Source organism: Scomber japonicus, chromosome 5 (assembly GCF_027409825.1).
Source record: "Scomber japonicus isolate fScoJap1 chromosome 5, fScoJap1.pri, whole genome shotgun sequence".
Classification (NCBI taxonomy): Eukaryota; Metazoa; Chordata; class Actinopteri; order Scombriformes; family Scombridae; genus Scomber; species Scomber japonicus.
Genome location: NC_070582.1, coordinates 25,998,017 through 26,023,107, shown reverse-complemented (window position 1 = coordinate 26,023,107; position 25,091 = coordinate 25,998,017). Strand labels below are relative to the sequence as shown.

General features: G+C 39.1%; 1 protein-coding gene across 1 annotated transcript in view; it reads right to left on the bottom strand.

The window, feature by feature from the left end:
- smpd3 (sphingomyelin phosphodiesterase 3) overlaps nt 1-24,261 on the bottom strand; it is a 29,557-nt gene extending 5,296 nt beyond the window's left edge. The window contains exons 1-6 of the mRNA XM_053319358.1: nt 23,960-24,261; nt 21,738-21,989; nt 20,689-21,646; nt 7,172-7,247; nt 3,175-3,336; nt 2,144-2,233 (exon numbers count right to left, since the gene is read on the bottom strand). Of these exons, the coding sequence (XP_053175333.1) occupies nt 2,144-2,233; nt 3,175-3,336; nt 7,172-7,247; nt 20,689-21,646; nt 21,738-21,989; nt 23,960-24,261 (1,840 nt within the window). The remainder of the gene's footprint in view (nt 1-2,143; nt 2,234-3,174; nt 3,337-7,171; nt 7,248-20,688; nt 21,647-21,737; nt 21,990-23,959) is intronic.
- Nucleotides 24,262-25,091: the final 830 nt, after the last annotated feature.

Sequence of the window (25,091 nt, the reverse complement as noted above, 5' to 3'; positions counted from 1 at the left end):
GAACATAATTAGGGTTGGATCCTGACCCATCTAGTGTTAATCAAGTTACTGCTGATGTGCCACAGGCAGAAATGCTTAGATCATTCTCTCGCACTTATTGTTTCAGCTGCTGTGTAATGCTGCAGGTATTTAAAGAAGTTAAAGGAAATAATCTGATGCACAGCTGGGTGATGTGACAGCTGAACAATATTAATGTAAAATGTAGACATTAATCTAACACATTTTAGACCTTCAAAGTCACATTAATAGCTGTAGCCTATTCTGACAGACGTTTCAGTAGATAACATTGTAAATTCAAAAAAAATAGAGAAGTAAAAGAAGCAAATACATGGAAATTGGATTGTTATTGTGGAGAGCTTGGCATGTGCACATCTCCGCTAAATAAAGACATGCAATTTAAGGCTTTTGTGCTCTTTTCAGTTTTCATTATGGACTGATCTCTGTGCTGAAATGTGGAAGAAAGCCTGAAACACAAGAAACCCTGCCGCTCACTGCAAACAGTAACTTTACTGCCTGTAATACATCTATGGTCTGCATGTGTCTTGTTGTGTGTAGTACCATATTTCTCCCCTTCCCCCTGTCACTCCATATTAACTTCTGCTCTGTTACATTCAAATATCAATTTTGAGGTCCAGAAATATGCAGGGCTTGACTCAAACCATTCAGGGCACCTACACGACAGACCGACTCACAGCTGTTCTTTTCACTGTTGCTGTTGACATGAAAACAACTGTAAGTGTTGCAATATAGAAGTATTAACTCTCAATTTAAAGAGAATGTGAGAGGAGGGTAAAATGGCACCAGTGGTCAGCAGATGTATACTATATATCTTCCTTTATGGATCTGCTGACCACAATCTACTGTCATTAACTAGTGCATAGCCAGAGAGAGATGAGCACTCAGAAATACTTTTGGCCATAAGGATATGAGGATGTGGGCAGGATAATGTGTTTAAAATGCCCAGTAAGTAGAGAGTAGCACTCAGTTCACAAGTGTTGGCAGCTCTTATGAAAAGTAGGTATCTGAGTAGGAACAAGTCTAACAGCAGGTTTAGCTCACTGAAATAAAGATGTTGAGGTGTCAGGCAGGCATACTCAGCTACACAGACCGGCTGCTTGTGCTACTTTTTACATGTTTGGGGAAAAAATGAAGGAATTGCCAACAAGCTGTGGTGTTTGAGTGGGAATCAAAATAAATGTTGTTCACACCAATCTTTACCAGATCTCCTAAAATAAATGAAAGGCCACTGTCTCTTTACATGTTGGGTTTTTGGTCTATGGTTGACAACTTGAGCTCAAACACATCATCAGACATTTAATATTCACAGCTCTGACCGTGTGAATTTACCTGTGTGTCACTGTTCTCAGTTATTAAGTGGTGTCAGGCCAGCTGTAAGTCCCATGTAAGTTTAATGCAGGACAATCCCTGCCAGCTGTCTGGGTCGGTTGCAGGCACAAGATTTCTGGAGCTTGTTTAATAAAACTATCGACATATGGTCAGTTCAATATCTGACAAAAGCTGGCTGCCACTGTATTCATTTACGCCTATTTTCCTTGGATAAGCTTTATGAAATAAGATAATCTCCCTTCCCTTTGCTACATAGATTCATTGATCTGTTCTTCTGTTTCCACCCCCCCCCCCCCCACCGCCCAACCACCCCCACCCCGCTTCTAATAGCGAGCAAACGGGAAGCACAAAATCTGCCTGTCCAAATAAATAAGCCCTTCTCTCAACGAGTCCTTTCACTCCATTCTGCCCACACTGTCCCCAAAATACCGCTGGCCTAAATAACATTTCATATCCAGACCAAAACCCTCCAGTCTTTACGTCACTAATGCCCATGTATCAGCACACTGTACTGGGTGTATTTTAATTCACACAGCGGGTGCATCCTAATTTAGCCAGACAGAACCAGATTATAGTCTGCTCTGCTCTGCATGCATAGATCACCAGATTTCATTTGCCACAGAGGTTGTGTGTGTATGGCAACACTTGCAATTTATACTGTCAATTTTGGAGCTACAGTTTGCGGCATTAGTGTATATTTTATAAGTATTAAATGTTTATGTGCACTACAGTTTATGTGTCCGTAGAGGAATCTGTGAGTGTGCCGGTGTGCACTTGAATGTGTGTGTACTGTTACCCAGAGCCCATGGTTTGTCCTCCCCTGGCCCCAGGCGACATGGGTCCTTGTATTGAGTAAAAAGTGCATGCTGCTGCTCCAGCTTGTCCTCTGGAAAAGACATAAGAGCACAAAGAGGACACCGTTACAGATAGAGACGGAGGATGGATGTAGCACATGTAATAAGTAAAGCTATTTTGTGTATTTTTATGTATACAGTATTTATGTTATTTGGTTACGTGAATGTGAGTAATTATTATTTGCATATATTTATATATCATAATCTAATGTAAAATAATGTAGTTATTCATTCTTTAGATGAGCTAGCTGAACAAAAAGCTGATCTTAAGACTTTTTCTTCCAGTTTTTGACACCTGTTTGACCTGTTCCATATAGAGAACCAAAGTGTGACTTTACGTGACTGGTTGCTTTGGTCTTAATGAACAAACAACCAATCACAGAAGTGGAATTATGAAATAAAACAGTCAGTAATGGCTGTGAAATAGAAACTAGAAATAGAACATACATTTTTTTCCTGATAATAAGCTGAAGCATGTATTAGATTCTTTCAAAATGTTATACATACAGTAAATATAAGTAATGATATTTCATCATGTTGTATTCATATATTAAATATTTAACCCTAAGTATTATTTAGTAACTGTGATATTAAATTTGAAACTGAAAGAAATTATTTGCACAAAACTAAATCATGTGAAAAGTAATAATGGTATCGTAATGTCTTACTGATGACAGTGATGAGTCATGTGTTTCTACATTGTATTTCACTTTTATGCTTTTCTCATTAATTATTTTCAACCTAAAAATAATTTAAAAAAAAGCTTGACAGCATGCATCTGTCCGGTGTCAGAACTGTAAGGAGTCTTATATCTACTGTAATACATTTTACATTATGGACAAGTATTCAGTGCCTCTTGGTTTTTATACATTTTCAGGGAGGAAGAGAAATTGAGAGATCATGTTGCTGTTTGAACTGACATAAAAATAAAAAAGTTCAGCATGGCTTATATTGATTTAGCGCCGCTGTGTACCTGAAGAGCAGTTGTCAAAGTTGAGGTCTCCCAGGATGACATCAAAGGCCACCAGGTCTTCCAGCACCTTCTCTCCCTCAGGTGATTGTGATGAGGATTGGCGAAACTCGGCGCCCCACTGGAGCAACAGGTCCAGCTGCTCACATCGCACAGAAGCATCACCTGGTAGATGGTGCAGTGGGTGTATGGGAAAGAGGGAGGGAGGGACGGAGGGACAGAGGGAGGGAGCAAACAGGGATAAAGAGAGAGAAGATGTAAAATATATGATGCAATATAATACGATACAAGCTGTTATGATATGACATGATACAATACTACACAATACAATTAAAATATGAAATGATAATGTAATTGATGATTTCACATATGGGGTCAGTGTCATACATTATAATAAGCTGTGCTGCTTAATATATCATACTGCCATTACAACACATCTTTATATTTGAAAGTTCAGTACAGTGACATACGGTACCTCTGCCCTAATTAAATAAAACCTTACACCGACTGATTTCTTTTACAACATGCTGTCTTCTCTTCTCACTGCACATAGACTATATGTATTGTATATGTTGCATGTTGTAATTACAGACTTGTGCATACAAGGAAAGTACGGTTCCTGATCATTCTTTCACTAAGTTGTTATTATTTTACTAATTTTGGTGACATTATATTAAGTCACTTTTTGGTGCCGTTTTGCTTTGGCAACATTTGCCTCGGTCCACTCCCGCCAGGAAAGCAGAGAGAGAGATGAGAGGAGGTGAATAGAGGGAGGTAGTGGGTGAGAGAAATAACAGCTGAATAGTGGAGAGTGTGAGAAACAAAGAGGTGTCAAGATATTGGTGGGTGAGTAGGTGGCTTTGGCTTTGATTACTCCCAGCTCCAGCTCCAGCTCAAGTACATGTAAAATGTAATGTTTCTTTTTTTTTCTTTTTGTGTGACTGGAACACGAAGAACAAGATGAGGGGTTGTGGGGGGGTGTTCGCTGTACATTTGCCTGTGTATGTATGTGCTTGATTGTCTCAGCTTGTTTCTTTGTGAGGAAAACTTTATGTATTTGTGACTGAACAACAACCCACAAAAAGTGCAAAAGTAATAAGTATGATTAGGATAAAACTGGCAAATAATAATTTTGTATATTTTGTATGAAGTATTGCTGCCTCCTTTTGTCTGTCTTTGGAAAATGCCACATGTATCAATTGCTCTCAGCATTTTAAAACCTGTTAAATGATTCATTAAAACAGTCTTTGTGAATTCACAAGTTTGGGAATTTCCAAATTAACAACCGGGAAGTCAACAAAGCGGTAAATACCAAGGGGGAACTTGGCCAAGTTCCAATGAAATATGATATTTCACTTCAACATGTAATAGACAACTTGCATATCCAGGCTAGTAGTAAATATATCAATGTCATTTTCCATCATAATGAGTATTAATGACTATTACATGTAATGATAGCAACATGTTTATGCTGCTGATATTACAATATAAGCAGGGTCTCAATTATTTACTATGCAACTTGCTTTGTCTTTTTAAATTATTGATTTCATATGGTCTATTTACCAGTGACTGAAGCACAATTAAAAATAATGCTGGGGGGACAGATATGTCTCTCACTACTGGTAAGAGCAACACAAAAAACAAAATACTATGTTGTCCATATGCTGACAGGCTGAATAATGGGAAATCACAATGATATTAACTCCTTAGATTGACAAGCCTCTAAACATAATATTAATGGGCACTAAAACGCATATAATTAAGAACAACTTAAATAAGCTCTTATATTATTAATTTTCATTCATCACTTATAGTGCAATACACAAATCAAAATCCTTGGTTATATACTTCAAAAGAAAGTCACAAGAGAAACAAAAATACTGTAAAACTACTTATCAAGAACTGACAAACCCATACATATTATATGAAAGGCACTACATTTCAGGGACATGTTAGATCCTGAAACAGTACAAACCATATATAAAATAAAAAAACAAATTACTACCTATGTATAGAAAAAATATTTTTAAAAAAATCCATTAAGATTCACAGTTTCCTGCAGTTACATCAGAAGAAAACTGAAGTTCTGGCCTTTGAAACTTTACATCAGAACTCAAGCTTCTGACTCAAAGGTTGTTTCCAGGAACATGGGTTTAAAAAAATTCCCATTAAAATTTTAAGTTTTGATTGTGAGTCATCTATTCAGTTATTGGTCATCATGTTATTGGTTGTGTTTCAATTAAGAAACATAACCAAACTATGCCTCTTCTTATCTCTCCAACAACCTGAACAAATGATCTCTTGTTTTGTCTCCTTACATCTCAACTATTGTTACGTCTCTATTCTAAGCCAACAAGCTACCTCAATTAGTCTGCTGCATGATTACTGAGACTTCAAAGCCACAGTTTTCACCCTGGTGCTGGCTCATTAGACTGGCTTCCTGTTAAACTTAGGATGGAATTTGACATCTCTCTACTTACTTCTAAGACATTACTCAATGTGGCTTCACTACATATCAGTGAATTGCTGATCCCATACAGGTCCACTAGGCCTCTCAGATCACCATAATAAGTGCTCCTGATTGTGTCAAGCCATGCCATGTTCATCAAGCGATTATGGAACAGGTCAGCAAACCCTGCTGTGCCCTGAGGATTTGAAATCTCAACTCAAAACCGACTCCTCAAAGACATTTATGTATAATTTCCCTGATTTATTCCTATTCCTTTTTCCTTATTCCTTTAACAACAAGATTTCACTGAAACCCACATTGATAAAACTCCCACTACTACTGCTGCTGCTGTAGTGCTGATGCTACAACCAGGAGCTTTTACACACCTGAGAAACTGCCATGACAGGTGTGTAGGAGAGGAACAGTAAACAAAACTCGTACACATCAATGCAACACACATATTGCACTCTAGATGCTGGACAGTGAATTCTAAACTAAATGTCTGATCAGATTACTTTCAGGTTAAGATTCACCCATTTACAGCCAGTTTTTCTTTAATATATTTTCTGTAATGTGAGATATTCTGTCTGTAAGGGTCCTCATAAACATAAACAACTCTTTCTTCTCACAAGAAAAAAAATCAGGTCTCTGTGCTCCTCCCACTTTTTTCCTCCCTGTTCTCCCTGTCTTACTCAACATCCCACTCCCCTCCCCCCCTTTATGCTTTAGGCTTTATGTTTGATGTATCTTTAGAAACAGCCCTGGCGTTGCTATATTTAGACCTGTGAGAAGCGTAGGAGGAGCCCAGAATAGCAGACGAAAGTGGGAGAAGTGTCTCTGGTAAAAAATGAGGGAGCCATAGACCGGAGGCTTTAAATAGGACTGTGACGCCTTAAACATCTTGAGCCAGTTGCCATGGGAACAGCAGGAGGAGGAACGCAGGGGTTTTGATGTGTCCATTTATCTAGCTATCTGGACAAACACACACATATACACACACGCACACACACATACACACATATCAGATCATGATCACTTTGCGACATCACATAGATTTACGTTCATTTCCTGGAGACTTACCCTAATCCTTACCATAACTACTGACCCCAACATCAGCTTTTTATTACCTGGGGACAAGGCTTTTGTCCCAATTGGACAAGCCGTCCCAAATCAACTGGAACTAAGTCTTAAATTTGTCCCCAAAAGTAGCCTATAACAGATTAAACACACAGACACACAGACACACAGACGCACACACACACACACACACACATAAAAGTCGCTCTATTATTGTTGCTCTCTGGCTGTTTAGTGAGACAATAACTAGACACACACACACACACACACACACACACACACACACACACACACACACACACACACACATCCACATCCATAACATAAAATGAAAGACAGTGTCAAGGCAATCATATAAATACATTCATTTGTACATGCATTCAGTTGTGTGTATGGGGATGTGTGTGTTTTGAGAAGTAAAGAAAGACAGGGATAGATGGAGAGCTGGGGAAGCTACAGAACATTTAACTGTACCTTCTATGGCGTGGAGATGTGTACACGTGAGATATCCCACAACCCTTTGCTCCTGATGGGAAGTACCCACGTGAACCTGCAGGGGACCAGAGACAAACATGACATGAGGTCAGTGCACCATATTCAAAAGAGCAACATCAAATCTATTTAACACATGTGTTTGTTATACTGTAAGACATGCCAGGTAACAAACACCACTATGTGTGAAACTTGATTGATCCCTGTGGGTAAACTGAGTCATTACAGCAGTGATTTAATTACAGCAGTTAGGGGTCCAACATAACAGCAGTAGGGCATCCTGGGAGAAAGAAAAATAATGACAAATATGTACCATATGAAAATACACTAGAGCATCAGAGAGGCATACTGGAATGACCACAGACAGAAAATGTTACACACATTATGCAAATGTAGTAACTTCCATTTGTTGTAATTATGACTAAACAGCTGTCTTGTAATGTGTGTATTTGCATGATTATGTAATATTTGTAGAAATATTAACTATAATTAAGAGTTATGTTTCTATTATAGTTGCAAATTGCAATATAAAGGTCATGTAATAATTACATTAGCAAAAATATATGAAAATGAGATTCAGATTTTGTTATAACAAGATCCTTATATACTATTTATGATACCATGTATAGTCATTGTTACATAACTAATTATGAAACCAAATTACAAAATAAATATATATCTTATAATTACATGAGACTAATCTTGTAATTATGAAAAATATCATAATTTAGATACACTGTTGTAATTATGACATAATTGATAATTACATTATTTTGTAATTACATAATCATTATGTACATAATTACAACATGAGATCCTGGAATTCAGATCCATATCTCATATCAACATATAGTTTCTGGATATACTATAGACTTCTACATATACTACATACACAGTATATTTATGATGTATAGATATAGTTTCATTTAATTATGATATATCTATATGATATGTTCACAGTTATGGGATACATTATGACCTTATTTGATGTGTATTATCACTATGAGATTTTAAGTCAAAAAAATTAATAAGGCCTTCAAAATACGATTTTATCAAACATATACATGTCATAAGTAGAAACATATTAACATGTGTCACATTAAAAGGACATGAGAGTATGGAGAAAAAACACACAGAACATGTAAAAGGTCCTTTCATATGTACGGAAAATGTGTAAAAACAATTATACTGTATAAGTATTTTACAGTTACAAGTAAACTTAAAAGAAATAACATTTTGATTGAAACTGAAACTTTGGTTTACATGTAATATTGTTTTATATCAATTGGTATACACTCCTCTGCACTGATTGTGCTCCGATAGCTGATTGCAGGCTGCTGCAACTGAAGCATAAGCATGTGTTTTAATGCTGTTGACTGTGCTAATTGCTGTGTTTCCCCCCTGCCTTTTACTGAAATCACCTGTCAATCAGACACAGTATTCAGTTCAGTCTTTTTCTTTGGTTTTTCTGTTGACTGAGTTTTGATGTATTTCAGAGTCAACCTTCATTGTTATCTCCTGCAATGTTGTCTTACTTCTAATGCTTATGTTACCTGTTACCAATTCTTTTCATGCAGATGAAATATAAAACACAGCATACTAGCAGCATGGTTAATATGTAATAGAGTAGCGCTGTCAATCCACCACTTGTGTCAGTCTCAACAACTATAAGATGGATTGCCACAAGGATTCATAGTCACTAGTGGATGAATCCTAATGACTTGGTAACTTTTCTCTACCACCACCATGAGGGTAATATTTTTGTTTTGTAATGAAATGTTTCAATGACTACTGCATAGATTGCCATCAAATGTGGTGCAAACATTCATGTTCCCTTTGAGAATATATAATTCTTTACAATAAATGCTAATTATCAAATGCTGATACGCTAAATTAAGATAGTGAACATGGTAAACATTATGCCTGCTTGGCAACAACATGTTACCATTGTCATTATGAGCATGTTAGCATGCTGACAAAAGCATTTATTTAAAGTTTTCCATTATCCAGACGCATTCTGCATCACTTGCATCTATAATCATACCAATACGCAATAACAAACAGAAAAAAGGCAGTGTTCTCCATATGGATGTTGTTGATTATTACTTGAAAGAAGAACAAAATGTTTGATTTTCCCCCCTGACATTTGCAGTCTTGACATTTTACACTGCATTATGAATGGCTTGCCATGGTCCCAGGGGCATGAAGCATTTTTATTAGCTGGAGAAAAAAATGTCAGCCATTGATCAAAGTAAATAAAAGGAAAAAATGGAGGTACAGGGCTTCTACACCAATACCATCTGTTACAACTACAAAATAAACCTGTTATTTTGCCATCATCACCATTGTCTTCAATAGGGTGCTTCATTTAAAGACTTAAGGTTGATGCATGTGGGTTGGAGTGAGATTTCACCTTCAGGGAAACAAATGAAAATAATAGTTTGGAATGTTTTTCTTATTCTTTATCGTCAAGCTGTTTGAAATATCAAACAGCATAATTTCAATATGTGATGTTCTACACAAGAAGCAGGCCCAGTCACAGTGAGTTAAACACAGTGCTGAAGATATTATTTTTTCAACATTTCCTCATACACTTTATACATTTTTCAGTACTTCTTGCCAACCTAAATTTCTCCATTCCCCAGGCAGCAGAGTGTGAGCAAAGCAGCAATAAATTCAACATCACTCGGGGTTTAACCAGACACCTTTAGTATCAGCGTTTCGAAGTCCTTCAGCCACACAGAAATGAGACACAGAGCCAGTCTAAGGCTGAGTCTGGCAGCTCTGAAGTGCTGGTGGGTGGATACAGACTTATGAGGAGGAGGGGGAGGAATAAAGGGTTGCAGAGAAAGGGAGATGTGAATGGTTAGTTTAAAGTAGGAAGGCGTTTGGTTGGAGAACATCTATAACAAGACAGAATACACCCTTTTAGTGGCCACACTGCTCTTATAAGTCATAGAATTAGATCTCTCACAACTAAATGTAAGTAACAGTCTTCAATGGAGTATTTTTAACCAAAAGTGACGATTGCCAGTTGCAACATAATAATAATTCAGTGTGCTGTTACCCAGTTAATACATTTGTGGCTCTAAAAGTTCACTCTCTGGTAGGATTTTTGCTAAGAATAATCCTCAGGCAAGCAGAGAAACTATTTTCACCTCTCTGCTTTGCTCTGCATGTTGTCCTGAAGCAGGCGTGGGTTCCCACAAGCTGCTCTGATTTGAATATGAATGTGTTTATGGTTGTTTATATAACCTGTGATAGAAAAGTATCCTGTCCAGGGTGTACCCCACCTCTCACCCAATGTAAGCTGGTGACAGGCTCTGCATAAGTTAAGGGGTTATAGAAAATGGATGGATGGATGAATGGATGGATGGAAGGACAAAAGAAGCTACAGCCACTAAGATTAAAAAGAGCAACTTGCATTGATTCGAACTTCATCATGAGGAAGTGCAAGGAGGAGAAAAAATGAAAACACTTTTATCAGTTGTGATAACCATCTTACTCACTATTTTCAATGATGAGATCTGACAACTCAAGTAGCCACAACTTTACAAGATAATCCATTAAGTCAAGCAGCACAGGTTTGAAACAAATACAGAGTTCAATTTCAGTATCACTAGACTGTTTTCTTGCAAGCAAAACTTTTAAAGCTGGTTCGATAATTTTTTACTTCTTTGGGGCAGCAGAAGAATCATTAAACACAGCATTAGAGTTTTAAAAAGAACTGCCTGAACATGGAGGAAAATTAGCTTTCATTTGGAGTAGTGTTTCTGGCTGACAAAGTCCAATATTCACTCTCAAATATCTAACTTTTAGTGGCTATATGATCCATTACATTGTCAGCTAGTCGCTAACTTGGTATGCTGTTTGGCTCTGGGCAGGTGGTGTGCAGTATGTAACAGCTGACTGCTACTGAACCAGAACAGTAAAGATGTGAGCCATAATTGAAGCCATAGACACGAGCTGAGGGGACCTGCAGAGTTGAGTGATAAGCACAGTAATTTCATCCATTGTTAATATGAAAATACTGATAATAGCTTTAAAGTGTGGGTTTCAATAAGAACAAGGTTGAGACAAACAAAAAATAAATCAAACAAAAGAAACAAAACCTATGAACACTGCTTAAGGTACAGTAGATTTAACTTCTATGATGTGTGGTTACATCATAGGCCTGTTTTCTCCAGCAGCAGTGACTTAAAAACACTCTTAGTCAAATGAATCTGCACTGTTTAGGATCAAGCATTTATCTCTTTGGTGACTTGTTACAGTGTTACAGAACCCCGCTGAGGATAGGACTTTCATTTAAACAAATGGAAACTGATTGCCAATAATGTCTAGGATTGGTATTCTGTGTTGGGCTCTTAATGAAAAATCCTAAAAGCTACAATAAAGCATTAGCCTAATTAGCCTGACTTCCCATTGTTGACTGAAGCACAGTAAATACATCATACAACAAAGGCAATATATTTCCCCCAAGATTTGAGGCATTCATTCAATTACTCTTAATGGAACGAGTGTCTGAAAGAGCAAAAATGGTGTTGATGTCAAATGTATAAGTATGCTTATTACTTTTTTGCTGAGATTTGGATGAGCAGATTGATACCACTCACAGGTCTGTACGCTAAATATGAAGCTATAGCTAGGAGACAGTTAGCTTAGCTTGGCATCAAGATTGGATGCAAGGGGGCTAGCTTGGCGTTGTCCAAACAAACAAACACGCCTGTTGACAGGTTGTGTTTTTATATGAGTCAGGTTTGCAAGTCATTGTGTAATTTGTCATTTATAGATATTTGTACAAGCTCGATATGAGGTGTTAATTAGTGAGCTTTATCAGCGCGGGGTGCCGTGCCTTTGGTCGGATGGTCCATTTTTCTGAAATCCCAATTATTCAAAAAACGTCCTATTGGAGTAAAAGCCCGTTAGTTAGGGTTAGTTTTTAGCCCTATAATATAATAACTTAGTGTATTTTGATGTTCAGGTGATCATTTTAACCACAGCATTGTCGCACCATAAAGCCAAATTATTATTATCAAAATACATTAAGATATTAAGGGAAAGAGACCAAAGAGTCTAATCAGTCTAATCAGAATGCCTAACCATGTATAAACTTTAATGGCAGTGTGTCATTTACATTTGATTCTATTACATGATTTAATTCCTCCATTGCTTTTACAGTTTGAGTAAATCTTACCACGGGGAACATTAAAGTTTAATCTGATCATCTTATCCTGTCTTTTTCCCCTCATCCCTCCTGACTCTGTCCTCATTCCTCCCCCTCTCTCTCTCCCTCTCCACCTACATGCTGTGCACCATATGAATATTTCAGGGGTTTATCTACTGTATGCTTCAATAGGTGTGTGTGCATCCTGAAACTGACAAGAGGCCTAAGGAGATTCTTGTGTGTGTGCGTGTTTGCGTACGCACTCATGCATGCAAGAAAGAATAGACTCTCAATGTATTAATATTGTCAGTGGCCTATGCAGAAGATGAAATTCAGATGATGCCAATGTTAATTGGAGTTCTGTGAACTGACAGAGAAAAGCCTCAACTGGAAGCAATTTATGATTAAATGAGTTTTCCCTTCTACTCTGTATGAGTAAAAAATATGGAATGAATTGAACTGCATGTCTTTAAAAATAAAACAGCAAATGAATCAGAATGCAGGATATGAAACTTCCTGAGACTTCCTCTCATTATGGGGTATTGAAAAAGAACTGAGTGGAACTGAAATGAGCCATGAGAGGCGATTTCACACGGGAAGCCAACAAAACCAAGCTGACTTTTAAAAGCCTGATTATGAAACCCTGAAGGCGGCTGTAACGAATTAACCTAACTTTACAATCAGACGAAGAGTGAAGATTTCACCTCGCATTACTTGCAAGTGTTTGATGCCTTCACTTGAAAAACCAAGCAGCCAGATTGTCATGATGACAGACAGATGGCAGAAAGCAGCAGGGTGACTGACGAGCTGTGTTTTTGTTTTTTGGTCTTTCCACTGGAACAAAACTGCAGACATTCTTAAATTTGAATCTTTTCACTGTAAGTTTGGCAGCAGTGCCACCTTTAGGGAATGTAGTGTAGCCAAAGGGTGTTTTGCTGCTGTAAATCCTATGTGATGCTAAAGATTTACTGGCGTCTGGTTGGTATTCTGCATGTATATGACTGCTTTAACTCAACACCATTTTGATAGAACATTTGGCTAATATTTACATGCTAACTCGACTCGACCTTTTCCAATGTAAGAGGACCATTTTTGTCTTAGCTTTATCAATAAGGCTTCGTAGTTCAGTTCAGTTAAGTAGCAAGAATTTTGTAATTGTTTGTTTGTTGGTGGTCTGACAGAGGGGTACCTGTTGTTTTGATTGTATCTCGGAATTGTCTGCATCAATCATATCACAAGAATCTTAGCTTTCTAAAGAGATCTCACAGGAGTACATAATTAGAGATAGCAGTAGGAGTTGATGGGAGTTGTGTGCGCAGTGGTGTACTTTACAGTCAGACTGTTAAGGGGTTCATGTTCATGTTCATGTTCATGATAATCAAAACAAGTCAAATTCCAGTCTCATATGTCCATAGTTAAGATCAAATTCTTTCAATTCAGCTGCCTAATATTCAAAGTGTGTGGTAATACAAGTATTATATTGTCTTATTTATGTTAGACTGTTCTAGGACTTTATAAGGCAGGGCCAAGTCACATCTCATACCTTATTTTGCTTAAGTCTGAGAAGAGTCGTGTCTCAGCCTTAGAGTTACAGTATATCATATAGTTAGCACTAAAAAATGGAACAGAAATAGGATCATTTAATGATTGTGTAACCATAACTAATCAGAAGTCTTTACTTTCAAAGATTAAAGGGCCTTTTTGACATATATATAGAAGATGCACTGAAAGAGATGAGGTGTAGTCAGTAGGGACAAAAGACTATTGTATATTTGAGACCTTGGACAGTGTTTGATTAAGTTTTGCATTGAGAGTCAGACTAGAATCCCTTTGGCCCTTAATATGGAAGCACTCTGTATCAATAAACTGAGTCGACCTTGATAGTGAACAGAGGTCCTTTTGGTCATCAGAGGTCAGGGATGGATTTGGAGAATTCTCCCATTGATTTCCATTCTACGCAATCTAGATTTGAATGTGGCCCTTTTTTGAAGCCTAATCCGTAGTAATGCATTCAAATTGTGTATTTACACACACAAAACGCACACACAACTCTTCACCATGCACTTAGTAGTTTGAAATAATTATAAGAGGGGATAAATGTTGAGACTGAAAAGCTTTAATTACTGAGCCATCGCTGGCTCTCTCTTTAGGGAGACATTTTTAAATTAATATTCTATTGCTGCCTCTCTCTCCCTTTTCGGCCTTCTCTTCCTCTCTAGTGCGTCACTTCTCCACAAGAGACAATCCAGATTTATGTTGCTGACCTGCTGCTGCTCTCCAGGTAAATACATCCATGGGGAAATTATGAGAATGTGTGTGTGCCTCTGGTTAGATTTTCTACAGAATTATTTCATATAAGAAAAAACTGTTTTTAACAAGATTATAATAGGAAAAAAAACCCGTCTGAGGTGGCTGGAGGATGATTTTTGACATCATGGGTTCATTTGGTATAGACACTTTGACCCAAAATGTTTTAAAATACAATGTATTGCTGTTAAGATAAGAATATGAGTAGTGGTTTGCAGTTGTCTGTACAAAAAAGGCCATAGCAAATAATATGTGTAAACTAAAACAGCTTAATAATCATCTGACTTGTCAAAAAAAGGCGTCCCTCTGAATAAGGCAGATAATCATTAAAACCATGTATACTATACTGTATACTATATCCTCAGACAAACTATATGTCAAACAAAAATAGTTAATATTGATTAATTATAAAAATCCTGAACAATTATACAAAAAAATAACAAAAGTATGATAAAGGTGTGATGATGGTTAGGGGAAGTTCATGGTAAATAAATTAAGGTTATGTTATTGTTAGGCAACTAAAACACTGTAATATACAATACTCTCACCTAAACCGGCAATTTAAAGAAAATTGTTGCATGTTACAGGAAGGTTTATGATGATAAAATGTTTGAATACTGATAGCTCTAATGGCGGAACAGACAAAGAAATGAGCATCATCTATGGAAACTCAAACATCATCAACAGAAAATCCGTATTCTGAACATTGGCAAAAATGAATAAATGAATAACCACTTGAAGCTTGTTCCAAATAGCAAGTCATCCTCCCTACACCCTTCATGTTAAAATCCCCCAACTTTACAGCAAAATATAACAAGTTTACAGCCTGGTACAAAAAAATGGTTCTGGTCTCTATAGCAAATTTCCCTGGAGGGTGAATTTTCATATAACTCACCTAGTTACATTTTACTAAGGCTTAAAGTTATGCCTAATTAAGGGCCTCTTTGAAAGACAGGTGGGCGCCATCACAAACAAGTCACTACCACAGCGACAACGTTGGTTAAGTAACGTAGCCATAACCTAACGCCAGATTCACAATTATGCATAGCTGTAGCTGTCATAGCCTGTTTACAGTTCATCAATGTTAACATTTTCATCGTTCAGCATCTAGTTGTACTGAAAGACCTGTCTAAGGACTTTTCCAGTAAGCACATTTTGTTTTAATAGTTTGAAGCATGCTTTCTTGCTTTCTGCTACCCTAACTAGCTACTAATGTTAGGGTCAGCTCCACTCTCTCATCCACATATGGTCACTTCTAGCTCCAAAAGTCCAAGACGACGGTGGTCAAAATGCAAATTCAAGATTTTTTTTAGTCTTTGGTTTTAACTGACAGGTGTTTTTTGGGAAGCACACAAGCGTCACAGTAATTATATCTTTCTATTAAACAACACAAAAATAAAGGATAAAGGAGGAATTTCAAGGATCCCCACTTTAATAATGACTTATGACTGAGCAGTCTTGTTTGTGTTTGATATAAAAGAACAAACACAGTATCTGGTAGCTGCAAAGACAAACGCAGCGTGAACATCAGGTACATCAAATGAACTCCATCTAATGAGATGCATCCCAGCTGGCGGTGAAGCGAGCATGAGTGTAGAGTCATAATGAGTGCCAGTGACCAAAAGGTTCATGGAGGGGAAGTGAGGGTTCAAAACAAGATGCTGTTTTGGAGAGCTGCCAAGACGTCTGGAGGACCAAGAGGGGCAAGGTATGAACAGCAGGGAGATCAAAGCCTGCAGCTGGCCTGGATACAGGCAGGTTATAAAGAATGGCTGTAGCAAAATCGAAAGCTGAACTGTTATATTGATGAGCATGACAATACGCAGGCTGGACAGATCTCACTGTAGGAAGAGATAAAAGAGTGTGGTTCTTAAAAGCTCATTTAGTATTGATGTTTTGGCAATGTCTCAAATGTTTGATTAGCTTAATTTTTGACAATTACATTATTATGTTTCCTCACTCTGTTGCAGCTTGTGTTGGTGTCAGGGCTGAATTAATGGAATTACCAGCATTATGAATTTCTTTTAATGTGATTAAATTAAAAAGGGCACCTAAGCAGAATTTCAACCAACCAAACAGAATTTGAGGATCATGAGGTCATATCACATCATTACCTAGGCAGATAAGACAATTCATTAGGGTGTAGATTTTATGTCATACTATATCGTCCAGCCACCCATACTGTGAAAAGAAAAAAACTATTTTTAAGAATGATAAATTATCACAAATTGTTTTCTTTGGTTGGGCCCTCCAAAATACCCCAATGTGCATTCTCAAAACAACTCGTGAGCATTTACCTATGTAACAACACACATTTAACAGCTGTGAGAGCGTGATAACTGTGAAACAGTATGGCACTTGGACAAGTACCTGGATGAACACTAGAAAAAAGTGACACCAGTTGTCTGTGTACACCTGACCTAAACCTGGTCACAGCATCAACAAAGACGTTGAAGGAAAAGATCAAGGAGGCCGTTCAGATCTGACACCAGCGAGCATCTTTAAACAGAGAGAGAGATATCACATCCCTCCATATATGAAAACATGTAATTCCATGCTTAGGTTAATGTGACAACTGAGCAATCTCCATGACAACTGAGCAAACTTGATTCACTGATGAAGACCACAAGAGCTGTAAAAAGCTAGTGAATCATTATTTCTATTAAACTAGAACTCCGAAAGCGAACAATTAACTTTCTTTCTCACAATAAGTTAAATGAACCAATATTCTTTTCTGGAAATTACAGATTAAAATGTGTCTAATTTTCTGTTCTGTTCATACTGTAGTATGTGAAGTTTGACAAACAGAAAACCACAAAAAGTCCACACAGACACTGCACCAGCAGTACGAGGAAAGTAAACAGTACAGTGCAGATGTAGATGTAGCTGCAGTCCAATGTACAGTAACAGTTTCCTGGCAGGTTGTCAGTTGGGAGCATGAGCAGCTTGCATTGAGACATGTACCTGCCACCTGGCTGACAGTCAGGTGGCAGCAGGACCTACAGTGACCTCATATAGGAGGAGGTGATGAAACAGTGATGTGAGGCCAGCTTGTATACTGTACTGCAGTGACAGTCAGCAGGCAGCAGGGCTAACAGGATGAGACTGACAGCATGCAAGCTGTGATGGAGTGTCTTTATCAGATCTGGTATATGTAAAGGTATATACAGACACAAACAAAAAGAGGCTCACACACACGCACACATACAGCACATAAAGGTACCCATCCTCATCAGGTCACATAAAAAAGTGGATCTGGCCCAGCATGACCTGGATCCCATCCAGACTCACATTGTGACAGTCACAGTACGCGGCTGATTAATGAACACACAGTCATCACAGGAAACACACACAAACAAACAATAGGACATACACACACATTGTGTTGCTGATTCACATTGCCTTTGAAGGCTTTACACTCCTATTTTTTCTCCATGGAGTACCAACTCTGTGTGTCTCTGTGTATTTTCTTCTATTAAAGAGTAAGAAGGACTGCAGGTCAAGACTGTAAGAATTACAAACAGGAAGAAGTACACCGGTAGCTGCTGTAGAAATCCCATCGCTCTGCATGTTGCCCACATTAGTGTAGTGGTTGCACTGTCATAAACCCATCTTACTTCCTGGGCTGGCACAAGGGAACCACAAGGGAAAGTGCCTCCACTATGCATTAAGACTGTGCATAATGTCATGTCATATCTACATGAGATCTGTCTTACTGCTACTACCACCCAGTCTCTAATGGACTCCACAGACTTACAAATTATGGTTGGCAGATGTCAGACTGCAATGGAAAACATGACAGGACCTCCTTCAGTGACAGTTGAGAGGTGAGCAACTGGGACTCTTAAGCCCCATACATGATCACTTCATGAGCAAGGAGGGTTTTTGCTGTCTACAATGCAAACAACAAATGTGAAAGGTTCTATATGTGGGATTGTGAAGCAATTTAATGTTAATAATTTTTATTTCCAGTGAGCGAACAGGTTGTAACGTAACTTAAATAAGACGTTCCTCGACTATCTCGGTTGTCTGTAAAAGCCTGTGAACTGATTTCTATGTGAAGGACCCGAGTCAGATATTCTATGAAAATCTAAAGGATGTGATGTTTTTGCCTAACCTCTCTCCTACTTTCAACAAGTCACTCAAACAAGTCCTCTCTCGCTCACACTAAACTTTTACCAGTCAGTTAAATGTATCAGCTGATTTAGCTACAGTATCTCTGAGTATTCTTGCATGTGTGTCTCTCTATCTATCAGCCACTTTTGGTAGGTACTGACCACTGCATACTGTGAAGACCCCTCAAGACCTCCCATTTTGGAGATGCTCTGACCCAGTCAGGTAGCCATGACAATTTGGCCCTTGTCAAAGTCGCTTAGATCCTTATGCTTTCCAATTTTTTGTGCTTCCAACACATCAACTTCAAGAGCTGATGAATCATGTGCTGCCTACTGTGTCCCACCCCTTGATAGGTGGCATTTTAATTAGATAACAAGTGTTATTCACTTTGCCAGTGGTTCTGATATTTTGGCCGGTCGGTGTATATATAGTAAGGAGCATTCTTGCTTCTGTGCAGTAACAACTGTTGTTCACAATGTGTTGTGAGCTGTATTTGTTGGGGTCAGTGCAAGTAGCTATACATCAAATTGTAAAGTACAAACTGTGTGTGTAAAAAGAGAATGGAGAATCTGAAAAATCCAGTTAATGAATATGACGGCATGCAATTGCAGAAGTCCTGTCCACACCCAACAACAGACATATGGTAGCTCTGTTGCACTGTAATGGCTTCACCTGATTACTGTAAGTTACAGCACGCTTTACATCAGGCTTTTAAAATAAATGCAGCTGCCTTTGAATAAACAGCTTTGACTGTTTGGCTCATTTCTTACCAAACATGATGACCTTGGAAACACAAGACAACATGTATTTTGTTGTTTTCCCCCACCACTATGGGAGATGTGGAAAGGTTTGAGTGTGCTGTAATTATTGTTGCGTGTGCATCCACCACAATGATATGTGAATGAGTGTGGGTGTAAGGGTATGTGTTTAAGTGCTGTCTACAATCTGTGGTTTCTCAATCACAGCAACACTGTGACAAAAGTGCAGCAAACGTGTTGAGTGGCATTAATTACATGAGGGCATCAAATGGATTATAACACAGAGAAGATAAAGAGTGCAGTATGCTATCTATCACAGTTCACAGTTCAGAAGAAGGAAACTAAACTTGTTTTATAATGCAATGTCTTGCAATATCATGCTTTTGCATCATTTCAACTTTCATATTCAGTCTTCTTCACAAATGTATATAAATACTTAATTTAGTATAAAAAGACCTGGGCAGATTCAATTACCGCCTTGCCAAAATTATAGGCAGTGGCATCTGTGACAAGATCAGATTTCAGCTGAAATGGCACCAAGCAGCAATCAGAGGAAGGACACTTTTGTGCTTCAGGAAAAGAGTAAAATTAGGCCCTCAGTGACATTGAGCCCTAATTCAGCTCAGTTTGAAATGAACTCAAATTGGGGAAAAAGGAACTTTTGCCTCTTACCTCCACAGAAAGGGAGAATATAGTGAGGTGATAACTCAAGTTGCACCATCATGCAATCATTGTCCTGCAGTCTTGTCAATGCCTCTGAATAGTCACCCTATCTACATAGTTATTAGTTATGACATTTAAAAAAAATTCTCTCTACACACATCCACAATTTCTACACTGACATTTCAAATGAAAAAAAAGACAATTTTACAATAAATTTGTTCCAAAAGATCATTCCAAAGCCTAATCACAATTTTTTGTGCAGTTAATTGAATTGATTGAAACTGTTACAGACCTTCAGGAAAACTCTATGGGCTTTGAGAGAAAAGTAATTTATTTCTTCCTTTTTTCTTTCTCTCTCCTGATTGCATATGGGCCATTTTTTAAAATATGAGTAGAAACTTATATTGCCTGAAAGCATTCCAATCTGTGCATCAGTCCCATAAATACACAGGTGAATGAGAAACAAAAGAAAGTAAAGTAAAACTTCTGACCTTGGCAAACAGTGCTCCTTTGGCTGCCAATGCATCCTCCCCTCTCCCATTGGGGTAGCACTCGTAGCGTGCATCCAGGATTGGGTAGCGGCTGGCCAGCATCAACCCACTGTTCAGGAATTTGAACATGGAGCAGCAACCTTTCCAGCCATACCGCCCAACATCACTTAGCACGTAGGGGAAGTAGCGGTGCAACTGCCGCCGCAGTCTAGTCGTCGATCCATGGTCAAACACTTCCTGTAGGGCCAGGAAATCCAAGTTGGCGGGGAAAAAGGCAGAGATCTCATGGTCGAATGTCTCATCTCCATGGCGGCGTTTTCGTCCTGGGCGCTTAAAGATTGATGTGCGTGGGACGTGAGAGAGGGTGTTGTTGGAGGATATCACTCCACCTCCGTCACCACAATGGTAACGAGCAAGGGATTCCCTCGAGGCAGTCATGCTGCCTGTATCTCCCCCAGTCTGCTCCCCAGGCCGATGGTTCCCTGTCTCAGCCTCCTCATCCTGAGGGTCTGGCTCTGGGGCACTGATGCTGATTTGAACCCCTGAGGTGTGAAGTGGACAGTCTGAGCAAGGTTTTGGCTGGGTTCCTTCCCCATGCATGGGGCAGTCGTGATGGCCTGGCCCACTCTGGGGCCCTGTGGAATGCATGGGGCAGTCTGGAGCCTCCCCTGAGATGTGAACGGGACAGTCTGAGCTGTTGTTGGCCCCCGCAGTGTGGAGGGGGCAGTCTGCTGGAGTGTCTGCTCCATCTGAGTGAAGGGGGCATTCAGAGGACCCCTGGTCTCCTACAGTAGGGTGAACAGGGCAGTTGGTGGCACCTGAGGGGTGAATTGGGCACTCGGTGAGGACTTCAGTTTCAGTATCGGCTGGGCCATTGGTGGTATGTGTTTGGTCTGGACGATGGTCTAGAGAGGAGGTACGGCGGAAACCTGTGGCCAGGCTGCTGAAAGATGCCGCGCTGATGAATGGAAGACAAAGACAGAAACCATTTTAATTTTGTTTAAGACAAAAATATATGTTTTCCTGAATTCTGAGGTTGCTCTCCTTACCTGATGGAAGTGTTGGTAGGTGAGTCGATGTAGATTTTTATCTGAGGCCGACTGGCACCATTGCGGATCCTCTTTCCCACCTCACAGGCTCTCCTGTGAGTGGCTGACAGGTTGTTGAACCTAGCCAGCGAGTCAGGTAGCAGGCAAACGTTGGCACTGCTAAAACAGAAGCTCCGGCCCTGGGGCTTCCATTCCCCAACCCCGACACCCCCCGGTCCTGCCTGGCCCTGCTCGGCCTGGCTCTTGTCTGGTCTGGACAACGTGAGTAAAGAAAAATTCCACATCAATTTAAACAGGAAGCTCATAATATATTCATGAGAAGTTTGACATTTTGGGAAAAATGAAGAATAAAACCAGCAGCTGATTAGCTTAGCTTATCATAAAAACTGGAAACATGGGAGAGAGCTAGCGTGGGTCTGTCCTATCAGCATCAGCTCACTAATTAAAATGTCATATTTCTTGTGTTTGATCCGAAGCATAAAAAACAATAATTGTGGTTTCACAGGGAGGTATGTACTCAAACTACTTCTTAGTTGAGCCAGTGACTTCAAAGAGCCTTTGCTGGTTGCCTGGAAACATCACAAAATAGCTCCACAAGAAAAAGCTAATGAGCTAATAGCTATGCCTTAATATTAGCATATAGATAAGATAGGTCTCGATCTTACCATCTAACTCTCAGCAAGAAAGCAAATAAGCACACATATAATCACTCATAATCTAAACCAGGCTACTGAACTCAGTTTTGAACTCATAACTTGCATAATGCATAGGTAAATATATGTCAACATATTTGCCTAATGATAAAAATGGCAAGATTTTCAGGACAGATACAAAAAGAAGAAAAACACAATCATTCCCAAGTCTCAGTGTGTGGTCCTCAGTCCTCCTGTTTCTATGGTAGCCTCTGTGTGACACAGATATGATATGATGGTATTGTAACCAACCTTGGTAGTTCTTTTTTTTCAAATCTTCATATCCATTTCTTTTATAGTTTATTGCAAATATCACAATAATTTATCTTTTTACTTCACAGCTGTATCCTCTTACTGCTCTTGCTCCTGCTCTCTGCTGACAGACGTATTACACTTTAATCTCATATTATGCAAAAAGGTAGTACCTGTAAAATTCAAACCATTGCTACATGTGTACATGTGACAGCAGTCTACATGTGTACATGTGACAGCAGTATAATCATTAAGAATAAACATGAGTCACAAAGGCAATGTCTGTTACATTTTACACTGTGTGCAACTAGGAAATCTGCAGAATACAGAAAGAGAGTGCTGTTCTTCCACAGCACACAGGGCTAAATACAGTATTTCAAAGGTAGTGGTCATGGCGGGTAGCCACTTGGGTGGGTGTTTGGATAACTAAACACCCACTGAGAACACACTGAGCCTGACAGCTGGAAGCCAGGCCAGTAAGCAAACTATTTACAGTAGATAATGACTCCATTTTCTGCCTCTCAACATCTCCAAACCTGGTGAGCGACTGGCACAGTAGATATAAAATGAAGCATGAGTCAACTGCATGGCCTATTTTTCACCTCAAATTGATTCAGAAACCCATTTTGATGCATAGTTTCGGAACGAACGATGAAAGCTGCTGTCTCCAGAGCAGCTAGTTTTAAAAATTAGCAGCAAAGACCAATGATTGCCACGTGAATGGTGTTTATCCAACCAGGTGCAACACAGGTAACTTAATGAAAGAGGGAACTGTGAGTGATCTGTTATGGCCATTAGTTTGACTTATTTCAATGTCGTTTCTGAGAAATCATGTTTTTTCTTCAGTTTGGTAAAGCATGACCCTTAACTGCCTTGGTTATGGAGAAGTAAGTCATAAGCATGAATCACAGCTGGAAAATTACAATTGGAACAAAATGCTGCACCATAATTTCTGAATTCATCCAACAATGAAAAATAAAAACTGAAGTGATTTAAACTGCTGAATGTATGTTTCTACAAAGTGTAGCTGTTAGCATTGCACTCTATAGAATTTTAAGGTCAGTGTTTGTTTCATACTGGTTACACCTTGGGAGGCGTACTTAACATCTCCCCTTACATTTTTATGTGCAGGCTTGTGACTTTTTAATCAAAGAACCAAATATTTACAAATGCAATTGCTCATCTTTTGTACTGATGATTCAATCAATTCAAGGCATAAAGATGTGAGCTGTTAGTTTGAAGTTACAGTACAAAGGCAATATAAAAAGAAGTGGCTACCTGCAGTAGGTGTAAAGGTAGGGCTGGCGGATGGCCTGCAAAGGAGCCCAGATGATGAAACCCAGCAGTGCAAAAGGCAGGGAGGCCAGGACGAGGAGCAGGTAGAGGGGTGCGGCGATCAGGACACACAGGGTGAGGAAGGAGCAGGGGTCCTGGGAGCGCTGTCGCTTCTCCAGAGAGGTGGCCACACAGGAGGCCAGGAGCCGGTCCAGGAGCCAGTAGCAGGGGAACACCAGGCTCCATGACAAGCCATCCAGGAAGTGCAGACAGGCACTGGAGTAAGGGGTTATGTGGAGGACCATCTCTTTCCCTCTTTCTCTCTTTCTTCCTCTCTGTCACTTTCTCCTCACCTCACACGTGATCCACATCCACATGCACTCTTTAAAAAAGTGAGCACGAATCTGTTTCCGGAGATTACATAAACAGAAATGAACAAAAATGAACCAGATTCAAATGTAGACCCACCCCCCGCCTTGGAGAAAGGTACACTACATGGTTTGAATGATCTTTATCTTCACAGGCAAGCTTGTCCTACTCTCACCACCCCCGCCCTCAGCAAATACACCCTCTACAGGAGGGGTCAAATGGCACAGTCTGGAGGTAAGGGGTTGCCATTATGAGAGCTTTTCCTTTGATGACGGATCTATGATTGCAAGGACTCCAACCGTGGGAGGGGGCAGCCATTAAACATCACCGTTTCCTCAGGACCTGGAGAGAGTGAGCAGATCAATAGAAGAAAGAAATAGGTTGGGGGAGAGAGAGGTGGGAGGAAAAAGTAGCAGGGGATCAGTGAATGACTTCCTCTATTGTTAGCATGCTGTGAGCAAAATTAACATCATACATTTCCCAACATCTGTAAATTCATAAGGGTAGAATAAATGTTCTTACAGGTTTTTACTCTTGATACAGGAGATATGTTTATGATTAAAATTAGACTGGATCTCTGTTAAAAAGCAAGTATGCATATTCTGTAGCTCACTGATACATAATGTGTTAAAACATGCTTATTAAATTATATCACCATATCTAAAGCAAATGCTAATCCACTACAGCAACAGAAATTATGCTCCCACTGTAATTTTCATTGGTTACCTTTTAGTTAGTTTGCCATTTTTAATCAGTACAAGTAATA